This window comes from Halichoerus grypus, chromosome 5 (genome assembly GCF_964656455.1).
Source record: "Halichoerus grypus chromosome 5, mHalGry1.hap1.1, whole genome shotgun sequence".
NCBI lineage: Eukaryota > Metazoa > Chordata > Mammalia > Carnivora > Phocidae > Halichoerus > Halichoerus grypus.
Genome location: NC_135716.1, coordinates 92,840,606 through 92,857,240, shown reverse-complemented (window position 1 = coordinate 92,857,240; position 16,635 = coordinate 92,840,606). Strand labels below are relative to the sequence as shown.

The 16,635-nt window shown below is 39.5% G+C and overlaps 2 protein-coding genes across 5 annotated transcripts in view; both read right to left on the bottom strand.

Moving 5' to 3' along the window:
* Positions 1-4,246: 4,246 nt before the first annotated feature.
* On the bottom strand, positions 4,247-14,434 carry NRAS (NRAS proto-oncogene, GTPase). The gene is made up of 7 exons (XM_036088484.2): positions 14,302-14,434; positions 13,672-13,799; positions 11,519-11,697; positions 9,166-9,325; positions 8,488-8,611; positions 7,888-7,929; positions 4,247-7,780 (listed from the first exon to the last, which is right to left on the bottom strand). The coding sequence occupies exons 2-5, from the start codon at positions 13,780-13,782 to the stop codon at positions 8,492-8,494; spliced, it is 570 nt and encodes a 189-aa protein (XP_035944377.1). The 5' UTR covers positions 13,783-13,799; positions 14,302-14,434; the 3' UTR covers positions 4,247-7,780; positions 7,888-7,929; positions 8,488-8,491.
* A 125-nt stretch (positions 14,435-14,559) lies between these two features.
* CSDE1 (cold shock domain containing E1) overlaps positions 14,560-16,635 on the bottom strand; it is a 39,608-nt gene continuing 37,532 nt past the window's right edge. For all 4 annotated transcript variants that reach the window (XM_036088477.2, XM_036088478.2, XM_036088479.2 and 1 more), the window contains 2 exons: positions 16,247-16,379; positions 14,560-15,883 (listed from right to left, as the gene is read on the bottom strand). In XM_036088477.2, the coding sequence (XP_035944370.1) occupies positions 15,836-15,883; positions 16,247-16,379 (181 nt within the window). In that variant the 3' untranslated portion in view covers positions 14,560-15,835. The remainder of the gene's footprint in view (positions 15,884-16,246; positions 16,380-16,635) is intronic.

The following is a 16,635-nucleotide window of genomic DNA, read 5'->3' as shown; positions in this document are numbered from 1 at the left end:
CCCAGGACCCTGAGATCATGACCTGAGCCGAAGGCAGACGCTTAACCAACTGAGCCACCCAGGTCCCTACAAGTATTTTTTAAAGGGCAAGATCTCTTGTATTTCATTGAGTTCCAGAGGTCTGTAACCTGAGGTTGTACAGGAAGGAGATGACAGGTACTTAAGGTGAATCAGCTATACACAGATCACTGCTGCCTGCCTTTTTTGGTCTACAAAGCCCTTCTGTTCTGCTATAGCAGATCTCCCTCCCTGCTGTGAAACCTGCTGGGAGCTCCCACCCCTTTCCAACCTGCCTTTCATCCCACCCCCTCGATGCACTCCATCCCTCTTGGTTCAGAGATACCAAAGCCACCTATGGGGCTCAGGGTGGCCCTAAGTACACTTTCAGGATCAGCTTCATCTTCTGTTAGGTTGCCTCAGTGGGAGCCGACTGGGTTCATTACAACTTTTGGTTTGGGAATACAACCGTTTTGCGAGCAGCATCTATGTACTGTTTTTGTCACCCTGTTAGAGGTATGCAAAAATTACTTTATACCTAAGTAATCAGTTTTTGTTTGGAGTATAAGGAAACCTGTGGAATTTTACTGGATTCAGCCTCATTTTCCTGTCGGTAATAATTTCCCATACATGCCTAAAAATAAAGAAGTCAGATTTATAAGACTCATCCTTTTCCATGAGACAAACTGACTTTATTTCCTGTCTATTGAATGGAACTGAAATTCAGCAATTTGCTTTTAACAAAACAATCTAAACTTAACAGTGTACTGCTTTCTGTTGGAAGTGAGAAGGAGGCACGCTATGGGGTCCGTGCAGTGGTAATTGTGCTGAGGACTGTTCCAAGCTTTTTGGGTTTTTTTTCTTAAACATATGTTAATTCATTTAATTTTCACAATAGTCTTTTTTTTTTTTTTTTTTTTTTGAGAAAGAAAGAGAGGGGGTGTTCATGTGCAGGAGGAGGAGGAGTGAGAGAATCTTAAGCAGGCTCCACGCCCAGTAGGGGGCCCACTGTGGGGCTTGATCTCACAACCCTGAGACCATGACCTGAGTCGAAAGAGTCCGGCATTCAACTGACTGAGCCACCCAGGTGCCCATTCACAATAGTCTTTTGAAGAACTATTATTACCTCCGTTGAAGAAATTTAGATACAGAGAGGTTGACTTGCCCAAAGGCTCATAGTTCGTGGTGAGTAGTAGCCCAGGTATTCTGGCTCCAGAGTGGGGATTCGGAACCACTGTGTTATATCCTGCCTCACTATTGCTTAGTTGTGCAATGACCATGACTATGCCTAGAGGTACTGGGTTCTGGCTAGACTCAAGGATGTGACCTAGTGATCCCCCACTGATAGATGGTTGTAGCAGTGGACTGGTGAAGTCGAGTGCTGTTTGAACTTTTTCTTAAGGAATCTTCAGACTAAATATTGAATGAAAGCCTAAAATGAAAAACGGATGAAAGTGGACTGCTTCGGCTGAAGTAGGGGGACAAGGAAGGGCTCCATCCACTCAGGCTTTCTCAGAAGACTTCTTCAGAAGACTCGAAGGGCTTTGAGAAGCATGGTTTCAAAACTACTAAGTGAGCCAAAAAGAGCACAGGATCTGAATTCAGGAGACCTGGGCTCAAATCTAAATAAATCCATCCATTTTTAGGAGATTCAGTAGTTTTTCTCACCAGTAAAATGGAGGCCATTCTGTATTACTTTGTTGTTGAGGATTACATGAGATGGGGTTGGTAAGAGCACTTTGAACTTGCGAAGCAATATAAATTTTCCGTTCCTGTGGAGCCTTGACTTGAAAAGGAGAGACCCAAGTGGCAATGAGGCACGAGACAGTTTCTGGTGCATCTTGGGTAGCCTTGAGCATTCTCAGAAAGATAGGGAAGGAGTCAGAGGGGTCAGAAAAACTGGGTAGAGGCTTTGAGACAATCACCAAATTCCAACTAAGAAATTTTGTTTTAGTGATCTCTCCTCAATAGAATATAAAAGATGAATAAGGGACCAATGTCTATCTGGTTCACTACTCAATGTCCAGAGCAGCACGGCACCCAAGCACATAGTAGGTATTCAATAAAAACTTGCTAAATGAATTAGGAAGGAAAGTCATAAGGAAAATTTGGTGAGCCAATGAACCAAATATATTTTGTTAGGGCATGTGGCTCTGCCTCACAGTGGGATCCAAATGCGGTTCTCTAAGAGGAAATGTCAACACCACATACAGAATGATGGGGTGACACAGGCACAGGCCTTGGTAATTTTAGTTCATATGCCATTCTAGAGTTTCATTTTGGACTTTAATTATTAAATATCAAACTCCTCAAATTCACAGGCAAAACAAGCATACAGTTATGAGAGGTCTTGATCTAACTTTGAAGAGGTCTTTAAACTTCATTCCATTGATTTAAAAAAAAAATCAGGGATGTTGGGTCTCAGTTGTAAAATGTGGGGAATCAATTTGTACTAAGATGTTTTAAAATAACATGCAAGTTTTCTTTCAGACTTAAATCTTACACGTACCACACACATCTGTAGCTCCTTCAGAAAGGGTCAATAGTGCCAACTGTATCATTTCACAGCACCCATTCCAGACTTCTTGTCCTGAGCTGGGTATTTCAGGCTCCTGCGCTTAAAGGCTCTAGGAGGCAACAGCTCCCTTCCAACCACATCCTCCCCCGTCCTCCCCCAGTAGCAGCTTGGCTGAAAGTTGCCTCTATCTTTAGAAACATTTCATATCACTTTAACTCCCAACATTGGGTGAGTACTACCTCTTTATACACTCCCACAAATCGGTTGTACACTATATTTATATTGGAGTTATAATTTATACTATTTTAAGAAGAGACTAAGTTCATTCTTTTAAGTTGAAAAATAACATGCAGTAGGTTAATAAAACTATTTTGGTGCAAGTGTGAAGTAAATCATGAATACAAAAAATCTCCAGATAAGAATGATCAATTCATGAAGTTTACTTCCAGTTCATGAATCTGAACTTTTATTGCCCCTCTTGGCACTGCAAAGGATGTTTCCTGTATTTCGTTGTTCCTAGAGTTCCGGTTTGCTTTTATTGACCACATTTCATTGCCAAGAGTTATTTTTAAAGCAATACAAAGCGTATTTTCCCACTTGGATACTGGACATTGATCCTGTGCTCTCAAGTCATGGAGTTGGACACTCTCTGAAATGTCTCTTAAGCAGTTTTGCAAAATGATCACTAGCATGGCCTCTTGGCCCCTTTACCCGTATTTATGGATATCAAATAACTCATCTAACTATGTTGGCCTTTTAATGACCTTGAGTATTGCTTGTTCTAAGAACAGAAATCTTAACAGCACAGAGATGCATGGGAGGGCTCCACATATTCCAAATAAACAAGCTTCCTAGGCTACTTTTTCATCATATGTCTCTTTGTAGGTTCACTTTGCCAAACAGAATAGCAGCCATCAGCAGAAGCCAGAAAACATACTTTCCTCCTTTCCTTTTTCGGTTACGAGGGGATCAAATACTAGCAGGAAATAAATGACAGTAGGCACAGGTGATTGACTTAAGGGGGAAATGTTTTAGATATACAAAGCCCATAATTGTTTTTCATTTACATTTTATTATCTAAAATGTCTGTATTTCCTAATAGTCCTATCTAGAAACAGTAATTTGCCATTTACATTGGTTTTCCTCAAGCTTAATTCAGCCAAATACTAATGATCTCTCTCCTTGTCCTCTTTTGAAGGAAAAGTGAAAGTAAAAATGATGTCTTTGGTAAAATAAACCAAGGTCCATATAATCACAGTATGCCAGTGTTAGGTGGAAAATCCCAGGTGTAAAGTTTGTTTTGTTTTGTGTTTTTTCTTTTGTTTTGAGTAACTACATCTCCTTAATTAGGGTTGGGAATTTGAGATACACCAATACACCCTAAAATTATAGTTGGAACCCATGTTCTTTGGCTCCTACACTGATGTTCTTCTAATGATACCGATATTGGTAGACTGTGCAGTAATGCAAAAATAGGACAAAAGATTTCCAAAGATAGTTTCAAGCACTTCATATTAATATGTTAGAATTTGGCATGTAGCTATGGATCATGGCTATGAATCACCCCCAAGGTAATAGATTAAAGGCAGGCTCTGACATATTTTATATTGGGATAAAGTAAGGAACTTGGATCTTCCAAACTTTGTCCAAATGTCACATCCAAAAGTCTAAAATTGATATTAACTTTCAATAAAGGCACTTCGGTGGAAAAAAGACTTATGACTAAGCAAAGAACTTCCAGTTTTTATTTTTTAAACATTTAACAAGAAAAACATTCAACCAAATTTTCAAAAATTAAGATGGATTAATTTACAATAAAATAGTCAACTTAAAATATCAGCCCTTTTTATTTAGGGCCAAGGAGGCCAATAGTTCCTGTTTAAACAGCAGAATTGCACAATTGGTATTTTCACCTATATTTGATGGCACAGAAATATAAAAGTCATACAATTTCCATTGAGATCCTCCCTTCCCTCCAGAGTAGAATTCATACAATTGCTTCTTAGGTCAGTTCTCGGGCCTTTAAGAATCACCAGTTATATTTTGAAACATATCTACAACTATTCTGACAATGAGAACACTTTTAAAACAATTCTTACAGGAAAAATGTTAAAAATAATTTTGTGGCACATTAGACTGCTTAAAGAAACAGCAAAGATGAAAAATAATGTACAAGAATTATAGTCCCTTGCTTACAGAAATCACCTAAATAAAATATTTTCCCTAATTAATTATCTTCACTTCTTATAATTTATTAGCAGAGATGAATTACAAGAAGCAGAATGCACCATTTTTTGGTTCTTGGTTGTAGCTGCCAGCTTGAGAGTTCATGACTGTAAATGTAAATATGATTATGCTCACAAATTCTGGAATGGGAAAAAACCAAAATATCTCTTTTAAAGTGTTTCTCTATCCTTGCTTTCAAGTCAAGACAAAAAATTCACAGCAGTTTAAAGGATGATGAAAGACTAAACATGGGCCGACTAAAATACATACTGAGAATAATTTTACCTATTACACTAAAGTGAAAACTGTAATAAGTACGATATTATATTACCAAGTAACATTCTAGAGTATGCTGCTGGAGCAAATACAGCACTTAACAGTTTCATTTACAGGGTAGGCATGGTAGCCTTTAGACAGAACATTTTCACACTCTTGAAGGAGCAACCTTTAAAACACAAACACACATAAAGTAGTATGTAATTCATAATAGCTGGCCAGGCACTTGACTGGGGGAAAGAGACTTTTCAGATTTTGAGGTAAACTAGAATTGTTTTCAGCAATTACAAACATATTCTAAAAACCACACTTTATTTCACACCAACTGAAGTTATTCAGCATTTAACTGTAAGTTTGTCACTCTATTGTGCCAAAATTCACACCTACATGTAACTTCTTAAGAAGCTATTAAAATAATAGAACATTGTCAAGTCTGAATTCTGGCCCCATTTAGATATACATCTGTGCTTAGAACATACTTGAAAAAACTAAAGGTACAGCCATATAAGGGCTAAAATGAGTATCCTTTTCCCTAAATTTGATATAAAAAAAAAAGAGTCCTACTGTCACTCACACAGAGCAGAGGAGGAGGAGGTGGAAGACAATGACAAGGATGGAAGTGACAAGCCTCAATCTAGCCTCGAGAAAGTTACAGAGTGGTGTTCCACAGGAGCACAAACACAGCAGCAGAGTTTGTTTACAGGTGTTGACAGTATGTGAAAGCTCTCAAAATTAACGCAAAGGAACACAACTCTCTGGGTTTATTCCACTCTGGGCACAGTCTATGTTTCTTCCCCTCTTCGGAATTCATTTCAAGGCAATGTGGAGTTTACTTAAAGGAAAACTCATTTTAGAAGATGGAGGACCTCAGTAAGTATCTACACATCAGAAGACAAGAACAGAAAGTGGCCATTTTGGAGCTAGTCTTTTATCAGAAGTTATCCAAGTCTAATTTTCACTAGAATTACCATGAAATTATCTGCAAATGGAAAAGCCCTACCTCCAACCCTCATAACTAACAATTGATTCTATTTTCTATTCCCTTCTCAAACAGCAATTTCAACAGAAAGGCGACTTCTTGTTCTGAACAAACTCATCAGCTTATTATCTGGTTTGCACAGACTAATTCATCAACATCCTGTTTTGCACCCTTCAAAGAACACTATCAATATAGAAAATTTTAAAAATTTTGATGAGGCATCAAAATAAACTTCTCAAGAGAATGAAAATAAAAAATTCAAAATTCTCAAAATAATGAAAAAATTATTGGGTTTAATTCAGAGTTTCCACGTGGCTAAAAAAAGTCTATATACTTTTATTTATAAAAACCTCTAGGCTGACCCTCCTCAAGATGGCAAGTTTTTCCAGTCATGGTGAAGGATTTGTGCTAACTGACCTCTTCCTTCCTTGCAGGACTAACAGTATACATCTGGCAAAACTACTAGCTGGAGTTACTGGTGCAATGAGCAAACGTGGAAGAATTTCTCTCTCTGTGATGCTAACTGGCTTGCTCAAGTTTTGAAACTGTGACCCTGGTCTGTCAGCACCATGCTTTACTCAACTGAAATAAGCAAGCCACCACTGTGGTGGGACGAGGGAGAGGGTGGGGTGAGAAGGGGAATGAGGGCAATTATATACATCGTTAAAATACCATGATATACAGTGAAAATGTGTCTGTTAATACATCTGAGACTTGAAAATCATTAATTTTAGCTATTAAAACTACATTCAACTATTACAATTTCAAACACCTGCAAATGTAGAGCTTTCAGATATGCCCTAAATTTAAATATGAATGGAAGTTCATTATCAGCAAGCTAGAAGAAACAAATTGCATACATTTTTTGTAAGTGGTAACCTACCCCCTGCCCCACCCCCCCAAAAAAGTAGAAATTAGGTAAAAATTAAGTGAAATTATTCATAATTGTTTCCAGTTTCACCTTTCTCTTGGAAGAGACCCAAATCAGGTCTCTGGAAATCCAACTTCATACATGTAAGAAATGGCATCTGCTATCACATCGGTAAGTCTTTCCCTCAAAGGTAGACAGGTCATAGATGTATCTCAGACATTCATTTCCATGTATAATGATTTTTGAGACATCTATTCCACTGAAATATTATAAATCAAGTCTACAAACCACTCCTAAAAAAAAAAGGCACTTTGCTGCGAGTTAGATTTAATTATGTGAAAGTCGAGAACACTAGGATAGACTCAAAAGTCAGTATTCACTTGTGTAATTTATGAATGCAGAGGAGATGCCAATTTATAGAATATAGCCAATGATATTATAAACAAACCAAATGGCAACTTAACTATATTCTCAGCAAAACAGTAATTTATGACATTTCTCCAAAAATCATCATAGTTCCAAGTTCAACAATAAAAAGGAAAAAAAAAAGTCACCAGCAGTTGCTACTTTAGAGCTCAAGACATTGTTTCCTACAGAATTTCATGTCTACAAGTTTGGTTCTCTGTTTCAGAGCATGAATTACTTTGCAGATGAAAAACCTGGGATGGCAGAGGTTTGTTTGTGTGTGTTGGGGGAGAACCCAGGATGGAAAAACAGTGGGGAGTAACAAGAGGTTCATTTCTCTGGTCAGACAACCAAGTGAGGAGGTAGTTATTCAGAGAACTTCTCAAATAGAGAATATTGTACTGATCTACTGAGAGTTGGGGAAGTAGCAGGAGCTTCTTTGTGAGACTGAAGATAGCAACAGGAATACTTCTCCTCCAGGGAAGTCAGGACCAGGGTGTCAGTGCAGCTAAAATAAAGACAGAATTTGTATAAGTGGCATATAGAAAATGTAAGAAAAACAAGGTCAAGAAATCAACACGAACGATAACATATTCATTTCCAAACTTGTCCTACCTTGACAGTGGCTCTTTTCTGATGCTAGAACTTTAAAAGTATCTATAAGAAAAGAACACACACCATGTCATTATAATCATGAGTTTTGATGTAGTGATTCTTCAAACTCCTAATCAGTGCCAAAAATATGGTACGGTATTTGTACTTTTCACAATAATACCTTCTAGTTTCTAATATTATTGAAAGTGTAATAATGTCTATAAAATACTTAAATGCTTTATTATTATTTTTTAAGCTTTTATTTATTTATTTATTTATTTGTCAGGGACAGAAAGAGAGAGGGAGAGAACATGCACAAGTAGGCGGAGCGGCATGCAGAGGGAGAGGGAGAAGCAGGCTCCCTGCTAAGCAGGGAGCCTGATGTGGGGCTTGATCCCAGGACCCTGGCATTATGACCTGAGCCGAAGGCAGATGCTTAATCAACTGAGCCACCCAGGTGTAGTCTACTTAAATGCGATAAAAACATTTTAGACTTCAGTACCCTCAGAAAAGGTGCCATGAGGAAAATATTTTATAACTGTACAGAAAAAATAACAGCAATCTCCTCCAAATTGCCTGATGCTAAATAATAAAATTTATGTCAGGAGACCACATGCTCACCTTGTTACATCACCACACACGGTAACCCCATACAACCTTGAGTCCCATCATCATTGCTGTTGAGTTTCTTCATTCGGTACTGACGTATTTCTCTTACCAGTGTGTAAAAGGCATCTTCGACACCCTATAGAAGAACATGATAAGGATGGCTTAATAGACACAATCCAAGTTGTAAGCTCTCTCATTTGTACTTCTTTAGTGGATTTAAAATTCCAACAAGCCGATGAAATAAGGTGATTTAGGAAGAGGACACCAAACTTAGCATTCCTACTGAATCACATCAACAGGCTGATACACAAATGGCATATTCTGCAAAAATAACATTCAAGCACAGAAAAATGGGTAACGTGGGACATACAGAACTACCAGATCTAAAGATTCCATTCAGCAGAGCTAAAGCCCAAAACACTGGCTGGTGTTGATGGAGGAAGGTCTAATGTTTGTACTTATCTTTAATCAAGGGTCCTCATTTTAGTAATATTTAGTAATAGTAGCATGTTAAGGTGGGAGTAAAGTGCCACACCTGAATATTCATCAGCTCATTTTGGGTTTAAACTGAAGATTAAAAAAATAGAATATCGAAAATCCGTAACAACAAAGAATGCGGCTCCTATTTCCTGCAGTCAAACTTCTCTGCATTAAACAAACCCTTGCTAGATGCTCAAAGCTCTGCTATACCTGTCTGGTCTTGGCTGAGGTTTCAATGAATGGAATCCCATAACTCTTGGCCAGTTCGTGGGCTTGTTTTGTGTCCACTGTCCTTGTTGGCAAATCACACTTATTTCCTACTAGCACCATAGGTACATCATCTGAATCTTTTACTCGCTTAATCTGTTCCCTAAAAAAAAAAAAAAAAAAAAAAAAAAAAAGGAGTATGTTATCATAACCTAAGAGCAGGTCTTTAGGAAGGAATGAGCAGCTAGAATAAAAAAGGTTCTAATGCATTTTATCTAGCCCTATTAGCTTCTAGTATGGAGTTTCACGTATCCCCCCACTAAATATAAAAGAGCACGCATACTAGGTAGACTGGCTTAGACTTGACGCAGCAGCCACAGGGAAGCCAAGTACTGGCTCACCTTCCAGTGGGAATGGATGGCAATTCTATCTTTTGGCACATACCCTTGCTGGGCTCCTTGATTCACTAAAGAGCTTGGCTCCGGATTTAATTGGCAACTTGAAATCACACTCTAGATTAGGATCTGAAGTACAAAAAGTAAAGCTTACTGCCTCAAAATAACTTTTTGAGGTTTTCTTGAGAGTGACAGTATTTAATGAAAGACCGTCTATCCACTTCTCTAGGTGGGTGGTGTCCAGACATTTTCTTCAAACAGTACTATAGCTGGAAGTCCAAGATACAAAACAGAAAACACCAGACCTGCTCTGACTAAAGGGGACCGAAGGATCTGGAACTCCCAACTTACAACACCCTTCAGAGACACAGAAGACACAGCACACAGCAGTTTGGAAACAAGTGCTCTAGATTTTCTTGACGAATACTGTCCAATAAAACTTTTCACGATGATGGAAAGGTTCTCCATCTGTGCTGTCCAACTATATCCGCTAGTCATATGTAGCTACTGGACACTTGAGAAGTCAGTTGCTATGTGGTCAAGGAACTGATTTTTCAGTTTTATTTAACTAACTGAAATAAGCACACAAGGCTGTGGCCACCATACGGCACAGCACCACTCCAGACCCTAGCCCTAGATCACACACGAAGTCATGTGCTGAACCCATGTCACACTGGCTGTCTGCAGCACTGACCTTTGCTGTAATGGCAGTAGCCTATTTTTTTTTTTTTAAGATTTTATTTATTCATGAGAGAGAGAGAGCACACAAGCAGGGGGAGAGGCAAAGGGAGAGGGAGAAGCAGACTCCCCTCTGAGCGGGAAGCCCGACATGGGGCTCGATCCTAGGACCCTGAGATTATGACCTGAGCCCAAGGCAGACACTTAACCATCTGAGCCACCCAGGTGCCGAGCGGTGGCCAATTTTAAAGCATAATGTAAGACAAGACAGCCTAAGAGGAAAAACGACTTCTGGAAATTCAACAAATATCAGATGCTTGACAAGTGTTGGACATTTTATTACATATTGCTATTATTTCCAGAGAGCAGATGGAAAGTAGAGCAGGTTTAGATGGAAAAAAACCCGACCGAAGTCAGTTTTGGACTAGCTTGTTTCTGCGAGCAGACATCATCATGTGGATGGAGCACAATCCAGGACTGCAGGCCGTAGAAGAACATCTGCATAGCGTTGACTACGTGATAGGAACTTTTCTGGGTGATTAACATGTTTATTAACTTGTTTAATTTTCAAAATAACTTTTGGTAGGTACTATTCTCCCCATATTACTGATGAGGACACAGGCACAGACATTCGGGAGTTTGCCCCAAAGTCCCATGGGTAACAGATGATGGAGCCAAGTTTCAACGTGTTGTATTACTCTGCTCAAAGAACATGGAGCTAAGAAAAAGGAGTCCTGGGTTTTTGGTCCTGGATCTGCTACTAGTAACAACCATGACTCCAAAAACCTAAAAAATCACTTCCTGCAGCTCTACTTCTGATTCTGTAAAACAAGGATGTTGTACCAGAATTTTTTATGGTTTGATTGAGCTTTGAAACTTTATGGTTCTACTGAGAAAGACCATCCTTCCTCTTTATCTACTCCCCATTCGTTTCTTCCTATCATCTTCTCTCTTCTATGACTTACTGACGACTCTTTCTCAGACATGTTTTCCTCTCTGAAATTCCTGTGTGATCTCTCATACCACCACCTCTGGTTCTGAATCATCCCATTAGCAAGCTTCATTTAAGTATCATCACACGTTCTAGCCATGGTGTATTATATAAAATAAATTCCAATATTAACTTTCAGTTATAACCCCAAACCTCAATGTTAAACAATGTGAAACCAACTATTCTCATAATTAAAAACGCTATCCTCCCTAGTGTGGTATCCTCATCCCCCCACAAAGCTTCAGAATACACTTATAGATCATCCTTTCAGAAAAAATAATGTTCCTAGTACCTGTAGAGGTTAATATCTGCAAATGATTTGCTATTATTGATGGCAAATACACAGAGGAAGCCTTCGCCTGTCCTCATGTATTGGTCTCTCATGGCACTGTACTCCTCTTGACCAGCTGTATCCAGTATGTCCAACAGACAGGTTTCACCGTCTATAACCACCTGCTTTCGGTAAGAATCCTGGGGGTGCGGAGGGTGGGGGATGGCAGGGAGAGAGGAAGATTTCATTTTTATTAGAAACCATAGGGAATGCAATGCTATTGCCAAGGTCAGATAAGCTCCTACCTAAGTTTATTTCCATCTCTCTGGTTTGTCCCTCAAACTCCTCATATATAATCACAAACAGAAAGTACTTAATGTCACCCTAGGAAAAAAAGCCCCAAATCCTATATGCCTGCAGAAAGGAAAACGTGGTCACTCTGTTCCTGGGAAAGATAGAAAAAATGTGGTAATTCAAAAGACAGCTCTACTGCAGTTAGACTAGAGATTAGGTTTCACAGTGTATTTTACTAAGGTATGAACTAGACTTTTCTTACTTGTTTATTGTACATTTAAAGTTCTAAACATACCTCCACCAATTATACCGGGCCCTGGATACAGTGTCATTTGTGTTTATGACTAAATACACAAACAATTTTTATTTCAGACAAGATTATAACACAAATATATTTTTCTCATCATGGTGAAATTTTATCTTTGGGAAATATTCCTGAATCAAATTCCTAAATATCCCAAACAAGGTATACAGTTGTAATTCCTCAAGAGGAAAAACATGCATAATCACATATATTTATATTTTAAAAGTTTTTAATTTGGCTCTAAGGCAAAAATTTTACTTGTATTTTAATATTTATGTTTTGGGAATTCAGTTTAAAGAAAATAACCCATCACACTTGGTAAAGATCTGGCTCCAGAAACAGAATGTGACTTGGTTTCCCAGTTCATTGATCAGTGCCTCTGTAACTCAACTTCATTGTGGGACTGTAATATACTTTCAAATTAACATAGAACTCGCATTGCCAAAACTTACTTGAAGCATGAAATATGATTTAAGTGTATGAATGTTCCGAGGAAATGAGTACAATTAAAATTATAAAGATAGGTTTTAGTCAAACTAATTTACAGTAACAGAAGTCAGAGAAGTGGTTATTTCCTGGCAGGGTGGGGTTTATTGACTGGAAAGTGGCATGGGCGAACACTCTGGGGCACTGGAAACGGTGTATATTTCTGAGTGGTGGTTACATAAGTATATACAAATTTTTAAGTCACCGGGCTGTAGATATACCATTTTTGTATTTTACTGTATGTACATTATCCTTCAGTAAATAAAACTCAGAAAAATATTAAAAGGTTCTAACTATTAATACTAAAGCTGTTAAGCTTAACATGAAATTTCTGCCAAGGACTAATGACTAATTTTTAATAATGGCTACTCAGTGGCTGGGGGTGGGGGGCAGGAAGACCAGGGTGTGGATTAAAATAAAATAATCTCTAGTCAGACATTTCTAAACTGAATAAACAAAACCTTTTATTTAAAGGACCTTAGATGCCATTATTCAAGCCAATTTATAACATGAACTCACAAAAAAAACTTATACTGATTTTTCGCAACATCCCTGTGTTGATAGGCAGGACATGTTTATGGTAATTTAATAGATGAGGAAAATGAAGCTCAGAGAGTTTAAGTGATTTGCTCAACATAACATAACTAAGTAAACAGCAAACAGGGAGTGAAAGAAATCTAGGCGGTGACTCAAAATCTCATATTCTACTCCAGCCCAGTCTCAGCTGCTTCAGCCAGCTAATTAAAATTGAAGAACACCTAGATCTTTGAATCCTTTATCTCCATCCTATTATTCAGTCACTCTTCCTATGGCCTGTGTTTAATAGAGCTGTCATAGGAGTTCAACAGTGAGTATGCAAAAGTTTACTGAACTATTGTCAGTTTTTTAGAAAAAAACTTCAGCAGCTAATAAAAATGAACTCTTCTCCACAAACATGGAAAGCTTCGTTATTGTATTACTGAACGCAGTACCCCAAATAACTTTTACTTTCTCTCTTGATTATTCCTTTAGCTAAAGAACAGCTAAAGGACAGGTGTAAGGGTGAACCAAAAGCCAGAGGTACGGTCAGCGCACTACCACTGGGCCTCACCTCTATGGTGGGATCATACTCATCTACAAAGTGGTTCTGGATTAGCTGGATTGTCAATGCGCTTTTCCCGACACCACCTGCTCCAACCACCACCAGTTTGTACTCAGTCATTTCACACCAGCAAGAACCTGTGGGAAAGCAGCAATTAGGTTTAATGGGAGAGCCACAACTACGGTACTTCAAAGCCTTCTATAATCAATAGTAACTAAAGCCTGAGTCTGAAATGTATCGGTTCCATACACGTGACCCTCCACTTGGTTCTCAAAGTGATTCTGGAGTACAAAAACATTTCGCAGGTTACTGCAGGCCTCAGAATTATGGTTAGTCGCCTGGCTACCCCCACCCTGCTCTATTTTTCAACAGTCCGTGGGCCCCGCCCTCAGCCTAAGGTAAAGGAAACCCCTCTTCCTACTCCTCCCGCAAGTCTCCTCAGCTCCGGTGGGGCAGCCTCCGGGCCGTACCCTCATCTTACACCCCCGCCAGCCTCCAAAGATCTCCCCCGTAGGGCTCAAAACGAAGGACCCCCGCCGAAGGGCCTTTGTCTCCAGCCTGCAGACTCCGTTCGATTCCTGACAACAAGGAGGCGCCTGTATGCTCCAAAGACGAACGCTACACACCACAGAGCCTTACCTCAAGCTTCGCTGCCTCCGCTTCCGAAGGATTTAGGACCACAACTGGGAAAAATGTTGGAGACCCCGGAACCGCCATGAACAGCCCCCACTAGGGAGCGGCACTTCCGGCCCCGCCCGCTACGTAATCAGTCGGCGCCCCGGGCGCCCGAGTCCCCGCCCCGGCCACGTGGGCCCCCGACCCAGGAGTCACGCGGCGGGCCGCACCCAGACCCGCCCCTCCCACACAGGACGTTTCAAAAATGAAAGCGCTAGGTGCTAGAGTCTCAAAAATCAGTAAAACTTTATTCGCTTCCATTCTTTCGCCATTAACAGAAAACTGGAGAAAGCAAAAATGTTTTGTGTTTACAAAGATAAACGGCCTCTTTACCCAGAGAAGATCAAAACCTCAAACGACAACGGGGAAGATAAAAGCGCCCTCCCCCACATCCCCTGAGCTGCCCTTGTCATCTTAGACAAAGCCTTCAGTCCACTGGCCAGGGACCCTGGATGTGGCCAATTCAAGATGAGGGCCAAGAAATCAGACCAATCCGTTCCCGTGATATAAAGTTGAACAGAAGCTACACCAAGGGTCAAGTGCCTGTATTTCACAGGACACAGGAACCAGGCGGCTACTTATAAAAAAAACAAGATTCATCTCAGGCACAACTTTTTTATTTTTTTTTTGTTTTGTTTTGTTTTTAAATCAGTAAAAGAAACTGGGTCCTAGAAGCTGCAGTTATCTAAGCAGCAGCAAGTTTGTGCATTCGTCTTTTTTTGTTTTGTTTTTGTTTAAATACGATTAAATTACCACACTGCTGGCACACCTCATTTGCATGAAATTCTGCACCATACATACTAATTGTAGTAAAATTACCCCCCTCCCCAATCCCAGGAAAAAAGAAACTACTCTGGAAGATAATTTTCACTGAAATCTAACCAAACTTCGTTAAGTGGACTGTGACAAGATTATAAATGATATGAAAAATAACATTTTAACATTTGGCCATCAACTTAAGGAAATGGTTTGCCTATACAAATTTTTATAATTTTTGTAATTTTAAATATATTCTACCTTCATATGGTCCTCAGGATTAAAGCATAATGAACAGGAAAGAAAAGGAAAAGAATGCAACTGAGTGCTAAGGCAGAACATCTTGCCAGATAGTAATGAAGGTAGAGTATATGCTAAATACCAAGTGCAGAATTTCATAGGGCCAACAAGATAACAGTCTATATTTTTCACTTACACAGGCGAAGTGGAGTTTGCAATTACCAGTTGCGTTAAATGCACCAAATAAAGCTCCTAAAATTGATACTATAAGGCGCCACCTTAAGTTTTCCAGGCTGCAACTGTGCATAATTTTAAAATGGTTTTCTTAAATTTATTTATTTTTTTAAACATAACACGAGGAAGGTGTTAAAACTGGTGTAATAGCTCAATAGAATAAGTATTCCAGATTTTGGGAGGGATGAAGAGGGAGATATTCAGAACCCTTCACCAGAATCCCCCCAACTTGATCATAGTGGATTAATGATGTGCGTTGTGGATGTGGTTAGTCAATGACACCAGCTTGACGGATCTTTCTTTCTGCACCAAATCCCTGAAAAGAAGTAAAATTGCAGTTAATTACTATAAAGGCATTACTTTCAATCATTGTAACCACCACCGTATTTCTTTCCCAGAGGAGGAAATTCATAGTAAGCCCTCCTGATCTACTACCTAAAATCTACCAAAAGATCAGGAAGACCAAGAAATGTGCTTCTTACTGTGAGCAACCATTATTGTTAGGGGCTGAACCAACGTGTAGGGAGTTTTAACTAACTATAAGCCTACTGAATGTTGAAAGAGAATCCTGAAGTTGCCTGCTTCATTAAGCTCTGAGCTATGCCGAAATAGGACCCTGAGTAGCATACTGGTCTGTCAGCTGTCCCTACCCACCCCAAAACCTTGTATGCTCTCATACCATTGAGTTATCTGGTCCCCTTGGTTGACGAAGAACCATTAGGCGAGGAGCACTGGCATCATCCAGGGTGATGTTCTTCAAGCGATTGACCAACCTATCAGGTCGTGGAGCTGCAACAGCCTTGGGGCCCTCACTGTAATGAAGTCAAGAGGTGAGAAGAAACAACTCTTGGTGGGAAGAAAGCAAGTACCTGCAGAGGAGTAGGTTTTCTAACTACCCAAATGACTCAGTTTTAATGAGGGGACTCTTGCCTCATCTAGCCAGCTAGCTAGCAAGACAGGACAGACAAGTTTGTTTATGTTTTTATTCCCAACTCAAGGTTTATTACTATGGAGGAACTGGAAGAATCATTTGGGTGAGGGTCATCCCTGGACTGGGTCTGCAACTAG

Bases quoted from the DNA above. Each gene is read 5' to 3' on its own strand.
- NRAS (XM_036088484.2), bottom strand. From the start codon at position 13,782: ATGACTGAGTACAAACTGGTGGTGGTTGGAGCAGGTGGTGTCGGGAAA. The intron at 11,698-13,671 runs GTGAGGCCCAGT...CCGCACCCCCAG, and splicing joins AGTATGATCCCACCATAGAG to GATTCTTACCGAAAGCAGGT. The intron at 9,326-11,518 runs GTACTAGGAACA...TTTTTTTTTTAG, and splicing joins GCAGATATTAACCTCTACAG to GGAACAGATTAAGCGAGTAA.